The sequence below is a fragment of the Triticum aestivum genome, chromosome 5D (genome assembly GCF_018294505.1).
Source record: "Triticum aestivum cultivar Chinese Spring chromosome 5D, IWGSC CS RefSeq v2.1, whole genome shotgun sequence".
Classification (NCBI taxonomy): Eukaryota; Viridiplantae; Streptophyta; class Magnoliopsida; order Poales; family Poaceae; genus Triticum; species Triticum aestivum.
Window position 1 is genome coordinate 364,607,135 of NC_057808.1, and position 16,946 is coordinate 364,624,080.

The following is a 16,946-nucleotide window of genomic DNA, read 5'->3' on the forward strand; positions in this document are numbered from 1 at the left end:
CAAGCGGCCAGATCCGCGATCGACAAACTACAACAATAACCATATCCATAACAACAATTTCATGACATCACATGGATAACGAGGTTCTTCAACGACAACCATATCCATAACAACCATTTCATGACATCACATGGATAACGAGGTTCTTCAACGACACCGCGTTCATAATGGGAGCAACGCTCAAGCACTGTCGTCGTTTTTCGGCCTGAAGAATTAATCAGAGCATATCCAAGCAATATCTTCAACAAGGTAACAATGCAAAGAAACATCGCCATATCCGAGCCACATGGATAGTTGAGCTTGGCACAAGCGCGCGTTATACCGAAAGTATAATTCAACTCTCAGGTCCATATGGACCCGGGATGAACAGCAAAATTCAAAAAAACTATCTTTAAAAAAGAAAAAAAACTGTTTTTTAGGCAAATAAATTTTCATGATAGAATGACATTCGTGAAGGTCCAAGAAAAAAAAGCCAGTGCTTAAAATGTTTTAAATAATAATAGTATTTTTTAAGTATAGATTTTTCTTTGTCCCAAGCATTACAAATGTTTTTTCTTCACAAAACTTTACATGCAGTCGAAAAAGTCGTCAATGTTTGTCACAAACAACTCAGATTATTTTGAACAAATTTTATTTTTCTTGGTAATTTAGTGTTTTTTTCGGGTACTTTTGCATTATTTTGCAGAAACTCCGCATAAGCTAAACAGGAGCTCCCACCCGGTAGGGCTTTGATTCAAAGGAGACTGTAGTATAGTAGAAGTAGAACTAATCCCAACACACGTGTACGTAGTAGATAAGGACTAATCACAACACGTGTACAATAGATAAGATTTATTTTCGCGTCAAAAAAAGATAAGATTCGTCTCTACTCACACTGTTGTGTTGGTCCCACGCTAGCAATTTAATGCTGACTCGGACCCTCACACGATTAAGCACAGCAGCTACCAACCACACTACATTTCTCACGCGCAAATCCATCGTCTTCTGGTTCCTTTCTTCCCCTCCGTCCACCCGCTTGATCCTCCAATCCATGGCGACGCTCGCCCTGCCGCCTACCGCCGCCACCCTGCCCGCCCAGGAAGACCCACGGTACGGCCGCCTTCTTTCTCTCTGATTCTTCTCAGTCAAAGGTTGATTCGGGGATGCGATTTGGTGCCCCTTTTTTCCTGATTTGTGCGATGTTCCTCATCCGGTGCAGCACGAGCGAGAAGCCATCTGCCGACGACTCTGCCGCGGATCCGAGCGATATCGACTCCGGGTACGTCTCTTCGGTTATTTTGCGCGCTGGGCTCAAGTCAACCCGTGGATTTTGTGTAAGATGGTTCGGTTGATCTCTGTTTATAGGTGGGTTTTCCTCGGGAAATCTGATGTGGTTCCGGCGGACCAGGCCGCGGCCGCCGTCGACGCCGCGGGCCGCCGGCGCCTCGGCTTCTCGCCGCTGCCGATGTTGCCTATCTGGTGGGGATTTACGGGCTCAGTGCCACATATTGTACTACCTCTGTAATCTGTACGGCTCCTGTGAGATGAATCGCGAGTTCGCGGCTGATCATCCCTTCTCCCATGCTCTTTTTCTCAGGGTACAGATGGTGCTCGGAGGCGTCGTCTACACGGCCGTGCCGTTCTACATGAGGGCCAGGCAGATCGAAGGTACATACATACACTACAATACTGCTATTTCGTCTCGATTTTGATCCACGCAGTACAACTACCAATCCCGCAGACAGCTTACGAATTAATTGACAGAACCTCCATGGATTCGCAACACAAGAATGATATAGATAGGTACTGAAAGAGGGATGGATTTCAGATACCAACTCACCAATCTGGATACAAGTTCTTGGGATCGAACTAATTCTGCAAAGTAGCTAGGGTTCTAAGCTAGATTACACCTGATATTAATCCTGCAAAGTCATATTCTTGAGTCGACAGAAGGTTCAGACTTTCAGAGTCCTGATAATAATCTTGCAAAGTCCATGAGTTCATGAATAGATTTTTTTGGCATTGACATTTGAAATCAAGCTCTTGCTGAAATCATTGATTTGTAATATTAGACAAGGCGATCGAAAACGTGGAAACTGCTTTGGACGTTTTGGAGCGGGCCTCTGAGGTGACGGAGAAGTTTGCTGCTAATGTGGCCAATTCCCTACCGGAGGATGGGTCCCTGCACAAGTTGGCCGAGGAGCTTGAGTACATTGCGGAGGAAGTCGATAAGGATGCACAGAAGGCTGAAGTCATGATTAAGAAGGTTCGTGGTGACTTATTCATGTTCCTACTTGATGATGTCCTTGCTTACGTTATATACACATTTTAAGGATAATAAATAAATATACATGATGTTCTTGCTTACATTGTATACATACATTTGAAGGATAATAAACAAGAATGCACATTCAAAAAAAAAAAAAAAACAAGTATACATGTGTGAACATTGAATTTTAGTGAAAGCTACTCATAGGAGTATCATGTATGAAATTATACAATAGCAATTTCCGAGCAATTCAGTCTATTCCTGGCTTTAAGTTAGCTGTTGCTTGTAAGGAACCAAAGGAATTATTCAATAACATTTCTGCAGTTCTGCGGCTACTGCAAATAGAAGCATTGGAAGACTTTGGGATGGGGAAAGCATGTGATTACTTTATTTGGTAGTGAAAATAGACTGTTTCTATGGTTTCTCTCCAAATACGCTTTTGATAGCACAATTTCATATATTCTGCAGTCATGCAGCTAAAATCTAATTGTACTGTCCTTCCATCCTGTTAAAGACTGTTTCTTCTCTACCGTCCCTAGTACCATGCATTACGAAATTTCCCTGCTGACCCTCAAGTGTTGCAGATTGAAGCGCTCAGCGACAAGATCGACGCCGCGGTGGAGCCTGTCATCGAAAATCTCGAGGAGGAGTTCAAGCCAAACCCAGCATCCCACGCTGGATCAGACGCCCAGAAATGACCGTTCACATAAATTGGAGGAAAACACTGCCCAAAGTGTCCCCTGTTGTACATATGTTGCTGTTTTTTCTTTCCTTCTTTCTAAGTGCCAACTTGTGAATATGTTCGTTGTGCCCTACGAACTAGAAGGACCCCATGGTTACAGTAAGAAATGGTGGTGGTGTGCTTGGTGCCCGGATCTGAAGCACCCTGTAATCCTGATAATAGTAAGAACACTGCATCTGAAGAATGGATATGTATCTGCGTGCACTATATTTCCACCCAGTACATTCTGCGGTTACGTGCCTAGCTAGTAGTGTATTCTATATAGTACACTGAGGGCACACATCTCTACTCTTAATGGAGCAGTTGATAGTCTTTGTTTCGGGGTTTTTTTCGTCCCACCTCCCACTTTCGCTGGGTTTTTTCGTCCCCTCCTTCACTTCATTGGTTTATTTTCGCGTCACCCTCTCACACAACGAAAGAAATCTGAATGGATCAGAACTTTCCATGCCGGCGCAAGTTATTTAATAATGTAGAATCAATCACGATCAGTCTCTAAAGATTAAATCCAAATTAATTAACCTTACCTTAAATCGCTCAATCACATTAACTAGAAAACAAATAATTGATTTTAAAAAAAATTGCTCAATCACATTAATTAGGAAACAAATAACCAATTTTATGAAAATCTCTACTCCCAACGGAGGAGTTGGTAGTCTCCGTTTTACGGACTTTTTTCGTCATGCTTTTTTTCGTCTGGTTTTTTCCCGTCTTACCTCCCACTACCACCACCACCCCTCCACACCTCCCCACCACGTCCCCACACACATAATACATAAACCGCTGGAGAGAAAACCAAACAGACCCACGCTGAAACCTAAGCACGTCCTCCCCCTCCGCACCCCTATCCTCGCCTCTTTCCTTCCCTGCCTGCTGCCCTCCCTACGGCAGCTCCTCTGCTTCGGCCCGGCCCTCCATGTGCCGCCACGCCCCCACTCACCCCCGTCGCCGCGGCCACAGGACCTCGCCTCGCCCCGCCCCGCCCCGCCCAATGCCGACGCTGATTCCGGCACCATGCACGCACGACACGACGCCACGCCTCGCTCGCCTTCGTCGAGGTCGTCCGATGCAGCCCAAGCACGGTGTGCCTCGGCCTTGGCCACGCGCTCGGCCATGACTAGCAGCGACTCATGAAGCGCTTGGGCACATGGGCTGCGGCCAAGCGGCGGTAGCGTCGCAGGGGCCATGTGGAAGCCGGCGGTTGAGGATTGAGCATTGGACGGATGCATCTAGATCAGGTGCGAGCCGGCCATGGCCTCATGTTCTTCTCTTGATTTGTGTTGCCATGGTGATGTACATGTCTAATCTCTTGTCATTGCTCTGCTCAGACCTGTCCTATATGGCCGAGCAAGATCGAGGACGGCCGCCGATAATGTTCTCCTCGTGTGCAAGCTCCGCACTGCACTGAAGCATCCAACACATGGTGAGATATCTTTTGAGCGTTTAAAAAAATGTGCATTATCCTTTCTCATCCAACAATTTTTTTCCCCGCTGATTTGTGACATCCTAATGAACATGAAGAATCATATGCTACCTAGAACACATTCTATACTTGGAAGCAATATTTTCTGATGTACTATCTGATGAAAATTTATTTTCGGAGACGTTCATTCATGGTTTTGATGACCTCTTGATTCATGTCATTAGTAGTTATTTTGACAGAACAAAGATGGTTTTCGGCACTTTTTAGATAGGCAATATTCCTACCGGAAGACTTGGGGCAATATACAACATGTTCTGTGGGCTTGAAGAAAATATATAACATGATATGTCACATACTTTCTTGCTAACTTACAAGAATAGTTGCGGACGCCATCCAATTTGTTACATAGATTTCATATGTCACATACTTTTTTGCAGTGATATTTTTGTAGTGTGATGATATAAAGAAGAAGGAATGTACATTTTAGGGGGTTTGCTACCTGTTACATACATCTTACTCACTAGCAGTTAGTCAGCATATATTCCAGTAATGAGAAATGGCACAATCATCTCGTGCCATTTCGTGGAAGCAGTAGAAGTAACATCTATGCTATGAAGTAGAACACTAATCAGTTCAATAAACATGCACTCATATACGAGTGAACAATAGCATGATATAACTCAAGTTCATGGTAGGTAAACCTTCTGCCTTATGTACGTGCATATCCCTTTTAACATTGATATCACATGTTGTATTCTATGTCAACAATCCATGTGGATGTTAATAGTTTTGAGAGCCAGTTTGAGCCAATCAAGCATATTTTTAAATATTTCAAGCTCAGTTGGAGCCCAATGTTATTTTTGGAGCACGAGGAAGTGGAGGTCGCAAATGGCCGCCCGATTTGGTGGGTGTGGGATGTGTGCCAAGCCTTGTAGCGGGGCTGCCACACAGTTTTTCGCGGGACAGGTGAGGGAGACGCGACAAGCGAAGATGAGGAGAGGTGGCAAGCCCCACGGTGGCAGAGACGATGGGGTGTGATCCACTCGTGCTAGCTGTTGTCGCTGAGCTAACTTTGCTGTTAGTGTTACAGAGTGGCTACTGATTGCGGATGGTTCTGTTGTTGGTAGAAATGAGAGAGGAGGGACAGATGAGGGTTGCGGCTACTGAGCAGGCTGCTGATTCAGTTGGATTGAGAGTAATTTTGAGACTGAGAATGAAAAGAGAATGGGAGAGACAGGGATAGGGAGAGATTGAGAGAGTGAATTGTTCTGTTGCGCTTCCTGCTTTTGAGAGAGCGAATTGAGAGGGGGGAGGGTACGAAGGAGATACAGCTAAAAAATACCTCCGTCATATCACTGTGTCATCCATCATATCCATATTGACCCTTACCGTTCAGATGATTGTTGATTACGATATATAATGATAAAAAGCAAACGCCTGTATACTCAATTTATCCATTCAAGGACAGGTTTAAGGCATGAAGACTGCCTGTTTACAAAGAGAGTCAATTGCAAGAAACTACCACATTTGCGGCTAGGTTTGCAGAAAACCACCAAGTCACTAATCCGATGCAAAAAACACCGTAAAATCTTTAATCTTATTGCAAAAAGCACTGATCGGGTGATTTGGTCCCTTTGATCGCTTTCTGACAAGTGGGGCCCAATTGTAAGGTGCTGACATGGCAAAAAATTAACATACACGTCCCTGGATCTAAAATAGAAAAGCAATCAGAACCCCCACCCATCCCTCCCGCTCCCTTGCGCTCGTGACTCATCTCCCCTGCGCGACTGATGTTCCTCCGGCGCCGGCTCCGGCTCCGGCCACCTCACCTAACCCGTCAGCGCCGCCCTAACCTGTTGGGGCCTGGCCCTTCTTGTTGCTGTAATCGGCGTCGTCGTCGTCTACTTCCTTGTCGGCGGTAGGGGCGGGGGCGGGCGCGGCGGCGGAGTGCATGGGTGAGACGGCGTCGGCGAGTGCGTGGAGGAGGGGGCCACGGCGGGGGAAGGGAGCGGCGACGTCTCGGTGCGGGAGGGGACGCCTCCGGCGCCTTGTCCTCGTCGGGGCGGAGGAGCGGGGACGCGGTGGGCGCGCCGGGCGACGGGGGCTGCGAGATGGGGCTCTGCGCGGCGCAGAGCGGCGGCGCGTCCACCACGAGGAGGAGGAGGATGCCGTCGTGGAGCCCCCGTCCAAGAGAGCCACGCCCAGCCCCTGGTGGTGGTGCACTGCACGGCGTCCCCAACTGCTCTGAGTTGTTGCTTTGGGCACGGCGTCGAGCCAGGGAGGAGCGGCGTCGAGCTGCTGCCGCTGCTTGCACGACGTCGAGCAGCCACGGGGCCGAGCACTCCCGTCGCCACGAGCTGAGGGTGCCGCTGCTGCCCTTCTCTAGTGAGCATGACGTCGCGGCGGCTGCGCGCAGACGAGGCCATCATCTGGGCACGGCGGCTCAGGACATCGACGGCGACGGGAGCCGGCAGGATCGAGAGCAAGGGGATTGAGAGCAAGGGGGTTGATTGCTTTTTATTTTGAGATCCAGGGGTGTGTATGACATTTGTTTGCCAAGTCAGCTCTTGACAGCCGGGCCCCACTTGTCAGAAAGCGATCAAAGGGACCAAATCACCCGATCAGTGCTTTTTGCAATAAGATTAGAGATTTTACGGTGTTTTTTGCATCGGATTAGTGACTTGGTGGTTTTCTGCAAACCTAGCCGCAAATGTGGTAGTTTCTTGCAATTGACTCTTACAAAGATAATAAAATTCAGATGGAGCTGCAGTTCATGTTTAAATTGGATGAGTATGTGAAGATTAATGACATTTTCTTACGAGCACCTGCAATGTTTGCATAAAATGTTTTCTTAGGGCTGGTCGATTCTTTTGATTGTTGCTACCATAGTGCAGATGTCTATCACCACAAATTGTCATCTGTTTTTCAACGGGACATGAGTTGTGAGTTGCCCTATTATTTTAAGAGTTCATAAGATGGGTTGATTGTGTGACTCTAAATACATGATGCATTGTCTTCCAAAATTTATATTACTATCCATCGAAGTGTTCTTATACGTTAGTATCTTAACATAAATATTTTTGTGATAAAAAATTGCAGCTTTTTCCTTTGAATGATCTGAGAAATATATTTGGATCAGGGAAGCATGAAGCACAAGCAATCATCTCAGATATCGAATCTCAAGCATATAGAAATAGGCTTGCAAAAATCTTTAGTACTGATTTGGCTGTTGCTCCTAACAAAGCCTCCAAAATCTCTGCGAAGAGTTACAGTATGATCCTGAACTTGCGAGCAAGATGCATAAAGGTACCATCCTGACACCTGTTTTTTATTCCATCATTAGTTTTACAGCATAGTTTTATATTAGCTAGAAATTTGGTCCTGCTCCTGCTAGCAAGATGTGTACCGTATTAGCTACAGTTTGAAGGTTATAATCCTTTTGTTTCCAGACTGAAAGCTATTATTATTCCAAATTTCTTTTGTGAAGATGTTTTATACATGGCGTTCAGATCCTAGCACTCTGAAATCACCTATTGGCAATCCATATCAAATGGTGCTACCGCATCCGTCCTACTCTGTTTCCTTTAGTGGGTGCAAACCTTTGTTTATGTTTTAACTATATAATATTTGCCTATCAACTGATTTTCCGCTATCCTATTTTGTTCCTGCCAAAGGTTCTTCTGTTCTATATATTTGTGCAGTTCTCATGTTAACTGGAAAGTACTAAAGTACCAATGTTATCTATCCTAGCTGCACAAAACTACAATTTTCTTGTTTTAATAATACGAGGTATAAGAAAGTGCAGCGGTCATGGCTTGTACTCATGCTTGAGGATATTTTGGTTAGGCTCCTGGACTGCCTCGTGGTCACAGTGAAGATGTGACACTTGTGGTTATCTTCATGTGGCATTGATGGTCAGAGAAACAAACAAAGCTGGAGTGTGGTAATAGTCAGGGACATGTACCCGACTGTGATGTCACCTTGGCCATGCCCTTCTTTGTGAACTATTATGTATAAAATATCCAGAAAAAGCTTATCGAGACTATTGATAGTGCTTCTCTAATGCTCAAGTAATGTAGTAAACGGTGAGATGAACGCCGCCCATGTTGTCGTCTCAGCCATGTACGCCACTCTTAACTGAATATCAAGTCTGAAAGATTCTAAAAGCTTATTGAGATATTGATATTGCTTCTCTACTAATCGAAGATGGACATAATCTAAGGATGGGATCCACTCGCCTCAAGAAGGACGATGACCACAACGAGGTATATATACCATCTATGCTCATACCATTTTATTACATTTACACCTTCTTATTCATGTGTAATTATCATAAAACTAGCTGGAGCAATTTAGTCGTGTTTTGATGGGATGAATGATAACAGGAGTACCTTAGGACCAGTCAATTTTATACATAGCTTTTCAGTTAGAGAAGGGCATTAGCTAAGAATTACAACCTTTCTTGTGCTATGGATGAAGGTTCGACAAAAAAATAGCACAAAGCCAAACAAAGATCAGCATTAACTCAATCTTAATACAAGTATTTTCATGAAAAACAGTACTACCATTGAACTGAAGGAGCCAGGTGCGGGCGTTCCTCGAGATATTTCCAGTAGCCTCGCAGCCGAAGAAGCCGAAGTGGGTGGTGCGGAACGGGTGCTGCAAGCTAGACAAGGGGCCCAAATATGTTTCCACTGTAGGCACATGTTGGTAGCAGACAAAGTGTGCAAAAAAGCACTCGAAGGCCATTACCTTCAGTTTCAGTAAGAGGGAAACAATTGTGTAGAATGCCCTCTTGTTTGATCTGATATATGCCCAAGAGATTGGCAGTCCTTGATTTGATTATGTGCCAATCATTAAAGCAAACAAGGAGTGAAGTATTAGGAGAACTTCACATTTTGAGCACCAAGGATGTCTCATTGATTACAATATTGATCATGTTGCTTAGAAGAGATATGAGCAGAAGTATTATCATTTGTGAATACTCTTTTCGAGTGAGATGAGCAGCAGTAGCAAGATAGATAACAATGTTAAAGTATCTTATTATTTGTTATTTTGAATTTTTTGTGATAGAGCAGGCATTTATTTCGATATGATTTAACTGTTAATAGTATTTTGTGACTTCAAACTTTTTGGTAAAATTTACTCATTTTATATGTAAGTTAATAACTATGGATCATGCATGTAATTTATGATCAAAATTTCATAAATTATGATGAAGGTGTGACATACATCTGATTGGTGCTTATGAAGTGTACCATGAAGGGGGGGGGGGGTACTAAGTTTGATTTGCGTGGATATACTGTACTCCCCCCATTTTCAAAATACAAGTTGTACTCCCTCCGTTCCTAAATATAAGTTTTTCTAGAGATTCCAACAAGTGAGGAGCAAAATAAGTGAATCTACACTCTAAAACATGTTTACATACATCCGTATGTTGTAGCCCATTTGAAATGTCTAAAAAGACTTATATTTAGGAACGGAGGGAGTACTTAGCTTTTCTAAATTTATACTTTGCCTATAATTTTTCTTAAAACAATTAGTCGGTGGTTACAAAACATAATCATATGAAAGCGAGCTTGAATAGAAATCTACTCCCTCCGTTTCTAAATATAAGTCTTTTTAGAGATTCCAATGCAGACTACACGGAGCAAAATGAGTGAATGTATACTTTAAAATATGTCTATATACATCCTTACGTAGTCCTTACTAAAATCTCTAAAAAGACTTATACTTAGGAACGGAGGAAGTAGCTATGTCTATATTATGTAATATAAACTACTCGTGCACATTATTTGATTAATTATATGGCAAATTACACCTCGTAGTTTCGAACGGAGGCATTATTAATTTTCCAATACTCTTTTCTTGTTAGAGAAATGTTATGTTTGTCGCAGTCTAATAACGGTTGAAAAAAGGGGTCCGCAATGGTCTGGTGAGATGACGGACTTTTGAAAGGTGAGACGACGGACTTTGAACTGACAATAACACTAGAGCAAGGGTTGCTGATGAAAACGACTACTAAATTGAACAATAAAATATGAAAAGAGGGAATGCTCAACTGACTAAACACCAAAAAAAGAGATCAAAAGAATTGTTAAAAGTGTATAATTTGTGGAAGTACAAGATTTTGAAAATAGTGATTGGGCACGGGAAAATACCCTTTGGAACATGGTGGTAACTATACCTGATACCTGATTTTATTTTTAAACAATTCAGAAAAGTCAATCATTTAAAAAAAACTTGAGTTGTCGTTTCTGTTGTACAAAAATATTCTGTAATGAAATACTCTTTGACAAAAATGACAAATATTCTCTGACAATAGCATGAACAGTACCTCGTGTATAGTGACAAATTTGTTTTTTCATCCACAACAACATGGAAGTCATTTCTTTGCGAAAGATTTTATACGAGTGCAACAACAAATGTACTTTGTTCGCAAAAAAGTTTCAGAGTTTTTCGATTTTCTTACAAACAACTATTTTTTTAAATTCGGGTGTAATTACATCCGAGAGTCAAACGTTCTCGTCCTTGGGCACGGTGGCAAGAATGAAGGTGGAGGGGATGGAGGGGGTAAAGAGATAGATGTCACTTTTGTATTCCTACAATGAAAGGGCGGCTAAGTAGACACGATGATTACCAAGTTGAAAATGAATCATGAATGAGAGAGAAAATTAGTTGATGCTAGGTGAATGAAAAAATATATGTCGCATATTGAACGCACATTCTAAATTATTTCGTCACTTTGTTATTCCACTATTCCATGGAAATACGTAGGTGGTGAGAAGCCATGGTGGGGAGAGATGCGGCGGCTAGGCCGTGGCGGGGAGAGTAGGCCGGGGAAGAGATGTGAGTGTGAGCAATGTGTCATGGGGTGAGAGAGTAATAGCTTTTTTAATCAAGAAAAAAATGGAGATGTTGTTTGCTTTTTTAGGTAAAGGCGATTATTTGCTATTAGAGAAATATGACATACTTTTTTTATAGCAAATAATATTACATACACTAACAAGTCATTTCTTGATAATAGTTACCAACAAATGATTTACAGGTGAGCCTACACTTTATTGAAACTTAGATGTGAACTACTCTACTAAAAAGTGTGATGCCAATCACTCTGGTTAAAAAGGTCACATGCTCGCATATAGCAGCTGACCAATGAATATATATTGTATATGAGTTTTTCATTTATTATATGTTTATATTTTCACTTTTGTGGATCATAGATAAAACTAAAGTCTTCGGATGATACTTTGAAATGTTGACTAACAAAGCCACTGACGTAACTATGATGAACTGAACTAGAACCTCATCAAGTTTTACACAACCAGATGAGATGCATACAAATAATTGTTTTTCTTTGTATATTTGTTGCACACGATAATACAAAAGGTGTAACATCTACCAGAGTTCCGAGGCAATGTCGTTGGAAGGGGACAAAATTCACCGAGTCTTATATAGAAAAGGCATGTGGCAACGCACGGGCTTTCTACTAGTCACAATTGTATGGCAGGTGCACCTACTCAGGTGCAGTGTTCCGAGGGATGGTACTAATTGTATGGCAGACCTCTGTGCTACGTAGGCCTGTGCCTTGTTGGTTGGCTTCAGACTGCTGGCCTGAGGAATGTCCATCCTTAGAGAGAGTGCTCGCCAGAGGAATGTCCATCCTTTCTTATTACTAGCAACCTTAGAGCAACTCCAACGTGCAGACCCAAATGGACGCGCGTTTTGTCCGCTTTTCGTCCTTTTGGGTCGGCTCGTCCGCCCCTTTCCGTGTTTGGGTCGGCCATGCGCCCAACACGCGGACCCATTTTCGTCCTCGAGGCCGGTTTGCGGCCATTATTTTCTCTTTTTGCGACATATCCATAGAATTTGGCTCAATTTAACATAATTCAAACAAAATATAAATATCTCATGGTTTGGCAACCAAATAAATATCTCGTACTCCCTCCGTGCCATAATATAAGAGCATCTTTGACACTAGTGATATAAGAGCATTTTTGACACTAGTATAGTGTAAAAACGCTCTTATATTATGGGACGGAGGAAGTAGTTTATAAGCCAGATAAAAAATAAATTGTCACAAATACATTTGAAATAAGAGATAGCAGATACATCTATTGGTTGCTACCGTGAGCCCACATATGCTCAACCAAAGCATCTTGCAGTTGAATGTGAATTTGCCAATCACGCATCTAATAACGAAACGCTGCTCATGCTCAGGCACAACATTGTCACCCTGAAATTGAAATCCTTGGTCCTAGATTTCATCCGGACGCCCATCCTCTATGATCATGTTGTGTATGATCACATAAGCAGTCATCATCTCCCATAACTTCTTAGTGCTCCAAGTTCTAGCAGGATACCGAACGATGCCCCATCGGGATTGAAGAACACCGAAGGCACGCTCCACATTCTTCCTAGCACTCCCTTGCTCTTGGGCAAATATCTTCCTCTTCTCTCCTACAGGGTTGTAGATTGTCTTCACAAGAGTAGTCCACTGATGATAGATACCATCAGCTAGGTAGTATCCTTTGTTCTAGTGGTGGCCACCATTGATCTCAACATTGACCTCCGGGCAGTTGCCTTCTGCAAGACTTGCAAACAGAAGAGAGCGCTGGAGCGCGTTGATATCGTTGTGTGGCCGTGCCGAAGAAAGAGTGCCAAATCCAGAGATTTTGTGAAGCCACGGCCTCGAGTATGACAGTGCAAGCTTTGACATGGCCCCTGACGGTGTCCTAGACTAGGGGGTGCTAACCTAGTCGGCCCATTTTCCTCGGGCCAGGACAGTGGGCCCTCATTCTCCCCAAGATGGACTCCGGAAGCCGCACGTTGGAGGCGATATCAAGACCGCATCTACCAAAGACTTGACGTACACTCCAAGATCTCTCCTGCCGCCTCCACGCCTAGATACCGACCTTCTAACCCTAGAGCCCTACCTCGCGTGTATATAAGCCAAGGGGTTTAGCCCGTAGAGGGGACTTCAACACAATCTCATTCTGCTAGCCTGTAGATCAACTCTGTACTCGATACATCTTCGTCAATATAAACAAGAGCAGGACGTAGGGTTTTACCTCCATCAAGAGGGCCCGAACCTAGGTAAAGACTGTCTCCCTGTTCCTGTTACCCGCGATCCTGAAAGGAAATATGCCCTAGAGGCAATAATAAAGTTGTTATTTATATTTCCTTATATCATGATAAATTTTTATTATTCATGCTAGAATTGCATTAACCGAAAACTTGATGCATGTGTGGATACATAGACAAAACAGAGTGTCCCTAGAATGCCTCTACTTGACTAGCTCGTTAATCAAAGATGGTTAAGTTTCCTAACCATAGATATGTGTTGTCATTTGATGAACGGGATCACATCATTAGAGAATGATGTGATGGACAAGAACCATCCGTTAGCTTAGCATAATGATCATTAAGTTTTATTGCTATTGCTTTCTTCATGACTTATACATATTCATCTAACTATGAGATTATGCAACTCCCGAATACCGGAGGAACACCTTGTGTGCTATCAAACGTCACAACGTAACTGGGTGATTATAAAGATGCTCTACAGGTGTCTCCGAAGGTGTTTGTTGGGTTGGCATAGATCGAGATTAGGATTTGTCACTCCGAGTATCGGAGAGGTATCTCTGGGCCCTCTCGGTAATGCACATCATGATAAGCCTTGCAAGCAATGTGACTAATGAGTTAGTTACGGGATGATGCGTTACGGAACGAGTAAAGAGATTTGCCGGTAACGAGATTGAACTAGGTATGATGATACCGACGATCGAATCTCAGGCAAGTAACATACCGATGACAAAGGGAATTACGTATGTTCTCATTGCGGTTTGACCGATAAAGATCTTCGTATAATATGTAGGAACCAATATGAGCATCCAGGTTCCGCTGTTGGTTATTGATCGGAGATGTGTCTCGGTCATGTCTACATAGTTCTCGAACCCGTAGGGTCCGCACGCTTAACGTTCGATGACGATTTGTATTATGAGTTATGTGTTTTGGTGACCGAAGATTGTTCGGAGTCCCGGATGAGATCACAGACATGACGAGGAGTCTCGCAATGACCGAGAGGTAAAGATTGATATATTGGAAGATGGTATTCGGACACCGGAATGGTTTCGGAGTGGTTCGGGTATTTTTCGAAGTACCGAGGGGTTACTGGAACCCCCCGGGGAAGTATTGGGCCTACATGGGCCATAGGGGAGAGAGACGGGAGCCCGCAAGGGGTGGACCCCTCCAAGGGAGTCCGAATTGGACAAGGGGGAGGGGGCGCGGCCCCCTTTCCCTCTTCCTCCCCCTCTCCTTCCCTTTTCCCCTCCGAAAGAAAGGAAAGGGGGGGGGGGCGACTTGGATAGGGAGTCCTAGTCAGTTTCCCCCACTTGGGCGCGCCCCGAGGGCCGGCCTCCTCCCCTCCTCCTTTATATACGGGGGCAGGGGCACCCCAAAGAACATCAATTGTTCTTAGCCGTGTGAGGTGCCCCCCTCCACAGTTTACTCCTCCGGTCATAGCGTCGTAGTGCTTAGGCGAAGCCCTACGTGGATCACATCACCATCACCGTCACCACGCGGTCATGCTGACGAAACTCTCCCTCGACACTTTGCTGGATCAAGAGTTCGAGGGACGCCATCGAGTTGAACGTGTGCTGAACTCGAAGGTGCCGTACGTTCGGTACTTGATCGGTTGGATCGCGAAGACGTTCGACTACATCAACCGCGTTAACCTAACGCTTCCTCTTTCGGTCTACGAGGGTATGTGGACACACTCCTCTCGTTGCTATGCATCTCCTAGATAGATCTTGCGTGATCATAGGATTTTTTTGAAATTGCATGCTACGTTCCCCAACAGTGGCATCCGAGCCAGGTCTATGCGTAGATGATATGCACGAGTAGAACACAAAGAGTTGTGGACGATAATAGTCATACTGCTTACCACCAACGTCTTATTTTGATTCGGCGGTATTGTTGGATGAAGCAGCCCGGACCAACCTTACATGACCACGTTCATGAGACCGGTTCCACCGACAGACATGCAACTTGTTTTGCATAAAGGTGGCTGGCGGATGTCTGTTTCTCCAACTTTAGTTGAATGAAATTTGAGTACGGCCGGTCCTTGTTGAAGGTTAAAACTGCACACTTGATAAAAAATCGTTGTGGTTTTGATGCGTAGGTAAGAACGGTTCTTGCTAGAAGCCCGTAGCAGCCACGTAAAACTTGCAACAACAAAGTATAGGACGTCTAACTTGTTTTTGCAGGGCACGTTGTGATGTGATATGGTCAAGACATGATGTGATATAAGTTATTGTATGAGATGATCATGTTTTGTAAAAGTTATCGGCAACTGGCAGGAGCCTTATGGTTGTCGCTTTATTGTATGAAATGCAATCACCAAGTAATTGCTTTACTTTATCACTATGTGGTAGCGATAGTTGTAGAAGCAATAGTTGGCAAGACGACAACGACGCTACGATGGAGATCAAGGTGTCAAGCCGGTGACGATGGAGATCGTGACGGTGCTTTGGAGATGGAGATCAAAGGCACAAGATGATGATGGTCATATCATGTCACATATTTTGATTGCATGTGATGTTTATCTTTTATGCATCTTATTTTGCTTAGTACGGTGGTAGCATTATAAGATGACCCCTCACTAAATTTCAAGGTATAAGTGTTCTCCCTGAGTATGCACCATTGCGACAGTTCGTCGTGCCGAGACACCACGTGATGATCGGGTGTGATAAGCTCTACATTCACATATAACGGGTGCAAGACAGTTTTGCACGTGCAGAATACTCGGGTTAAACTTGACGAGCCTAGCATGTGCAGACATGCACTGGTACAACGACGTGCTAAACAAACGGTTTTAACCCCTTTCCGCGACGACATTTGGAACTGTCGCCAAGTGAGTGTGTGCGATAGGGTGTCCTTCCCACACGACCCAGAAATCATCGGGGATAAGCCCTCCTGGGACCCAGGCTGGGGCAGTGTACGATCGGGCGAGGCATCAAAACCCAATCATTTCCTTAGGTATGTATATCCCACACGGTAATCCGAGAAAATCATTTCCGTAGGTATGTACATCCCACACGGTGAATCCCAGAAAATCATTTCCGTAGGTATGTACATCCCACACGGTGAATCCCAGAAAATCATTTCCGTAGGTATGTACATCCCACACGGTGAATCCTAGAAAAACATTTCCGTAGGTATGTATATCACACAAGTTCTTTGTGTGGAAACGTTTGCGCAAGGTGGCCTAACACAACCAGTTCGCCGCCGGAAGCCATGTGTGATTGTTAGTTGATCGAACAGCCTACTTTCTAGAAACCGTGCGCGTTGTTTGAGTTCATTGCCCACGGTGCTGTCTGAGTAACCGTTTGCAATAGAAAACCCCAAGCAGGGTAAAGCCTATTATTGATAATCCATGTACTAATCAAACTGATATTTCTTATAAAACACGCCAGATATTTCATATCCGTATAAAAGCAACCATGATTTCATAATCGAATTACATCAGATAGCTT

The 16,946-nt window shown here is 44.0% G+C and overlaps 1 protein-coding gene and 1 long non-coding RNA gene across 3 annotated transcripts; both read left to right on the plus strand.

Moving 5' to 3' along the window:
* The first annotated feature begins 850 nt into the window (after positions 1-850).
* LOC123121790 (uncharacterized) lies at positions 851-3,199 on the plus strand. Its single transcript, XM_044541844.1, has 6 exons — positions 851-1,089; positions 1,199-1,258; positions 1,345-1,458; positions 1,577-1,647; positions 2,052-2,245; positions 2,833-3,199. The coding sequence occupies exons 1-6, from the start codon at positions 905-907 to the stop codon at positions 2,944-2,946; spliced, it is 738 nt and encodes a 245-aa protein (XP_044397779.1). The 5' UTR covers positions 851-904; the 3' UTR covers positions 2,947-3,199.
* A 618-nt stretch (positions 3,200-3,817) lies between these two features.
* LOC123121791 (uncharacterized) lies at positions 3,818-9,518 on the plus strand. Of its 2 annotated transcripts, XR_006459853.1 has the most exons (6): positions 3,818-4,225; positions 4,316-4,410; positions 7,510-7,716; positions 8,257-8,532; positions 8,617-8,675; positions 8,970-9,518. It is a non-coding gene; the product is annotated as an uncharacterized lncRNA (long non-coding RNA). The 2 variants fall into 2 exon arrangements; XR_006459852.1 differs by having other exon boundaries at positions 7,510-8,532.
* Positions 9,519-16,946: the final 7,428 nt, after the last annotated feature.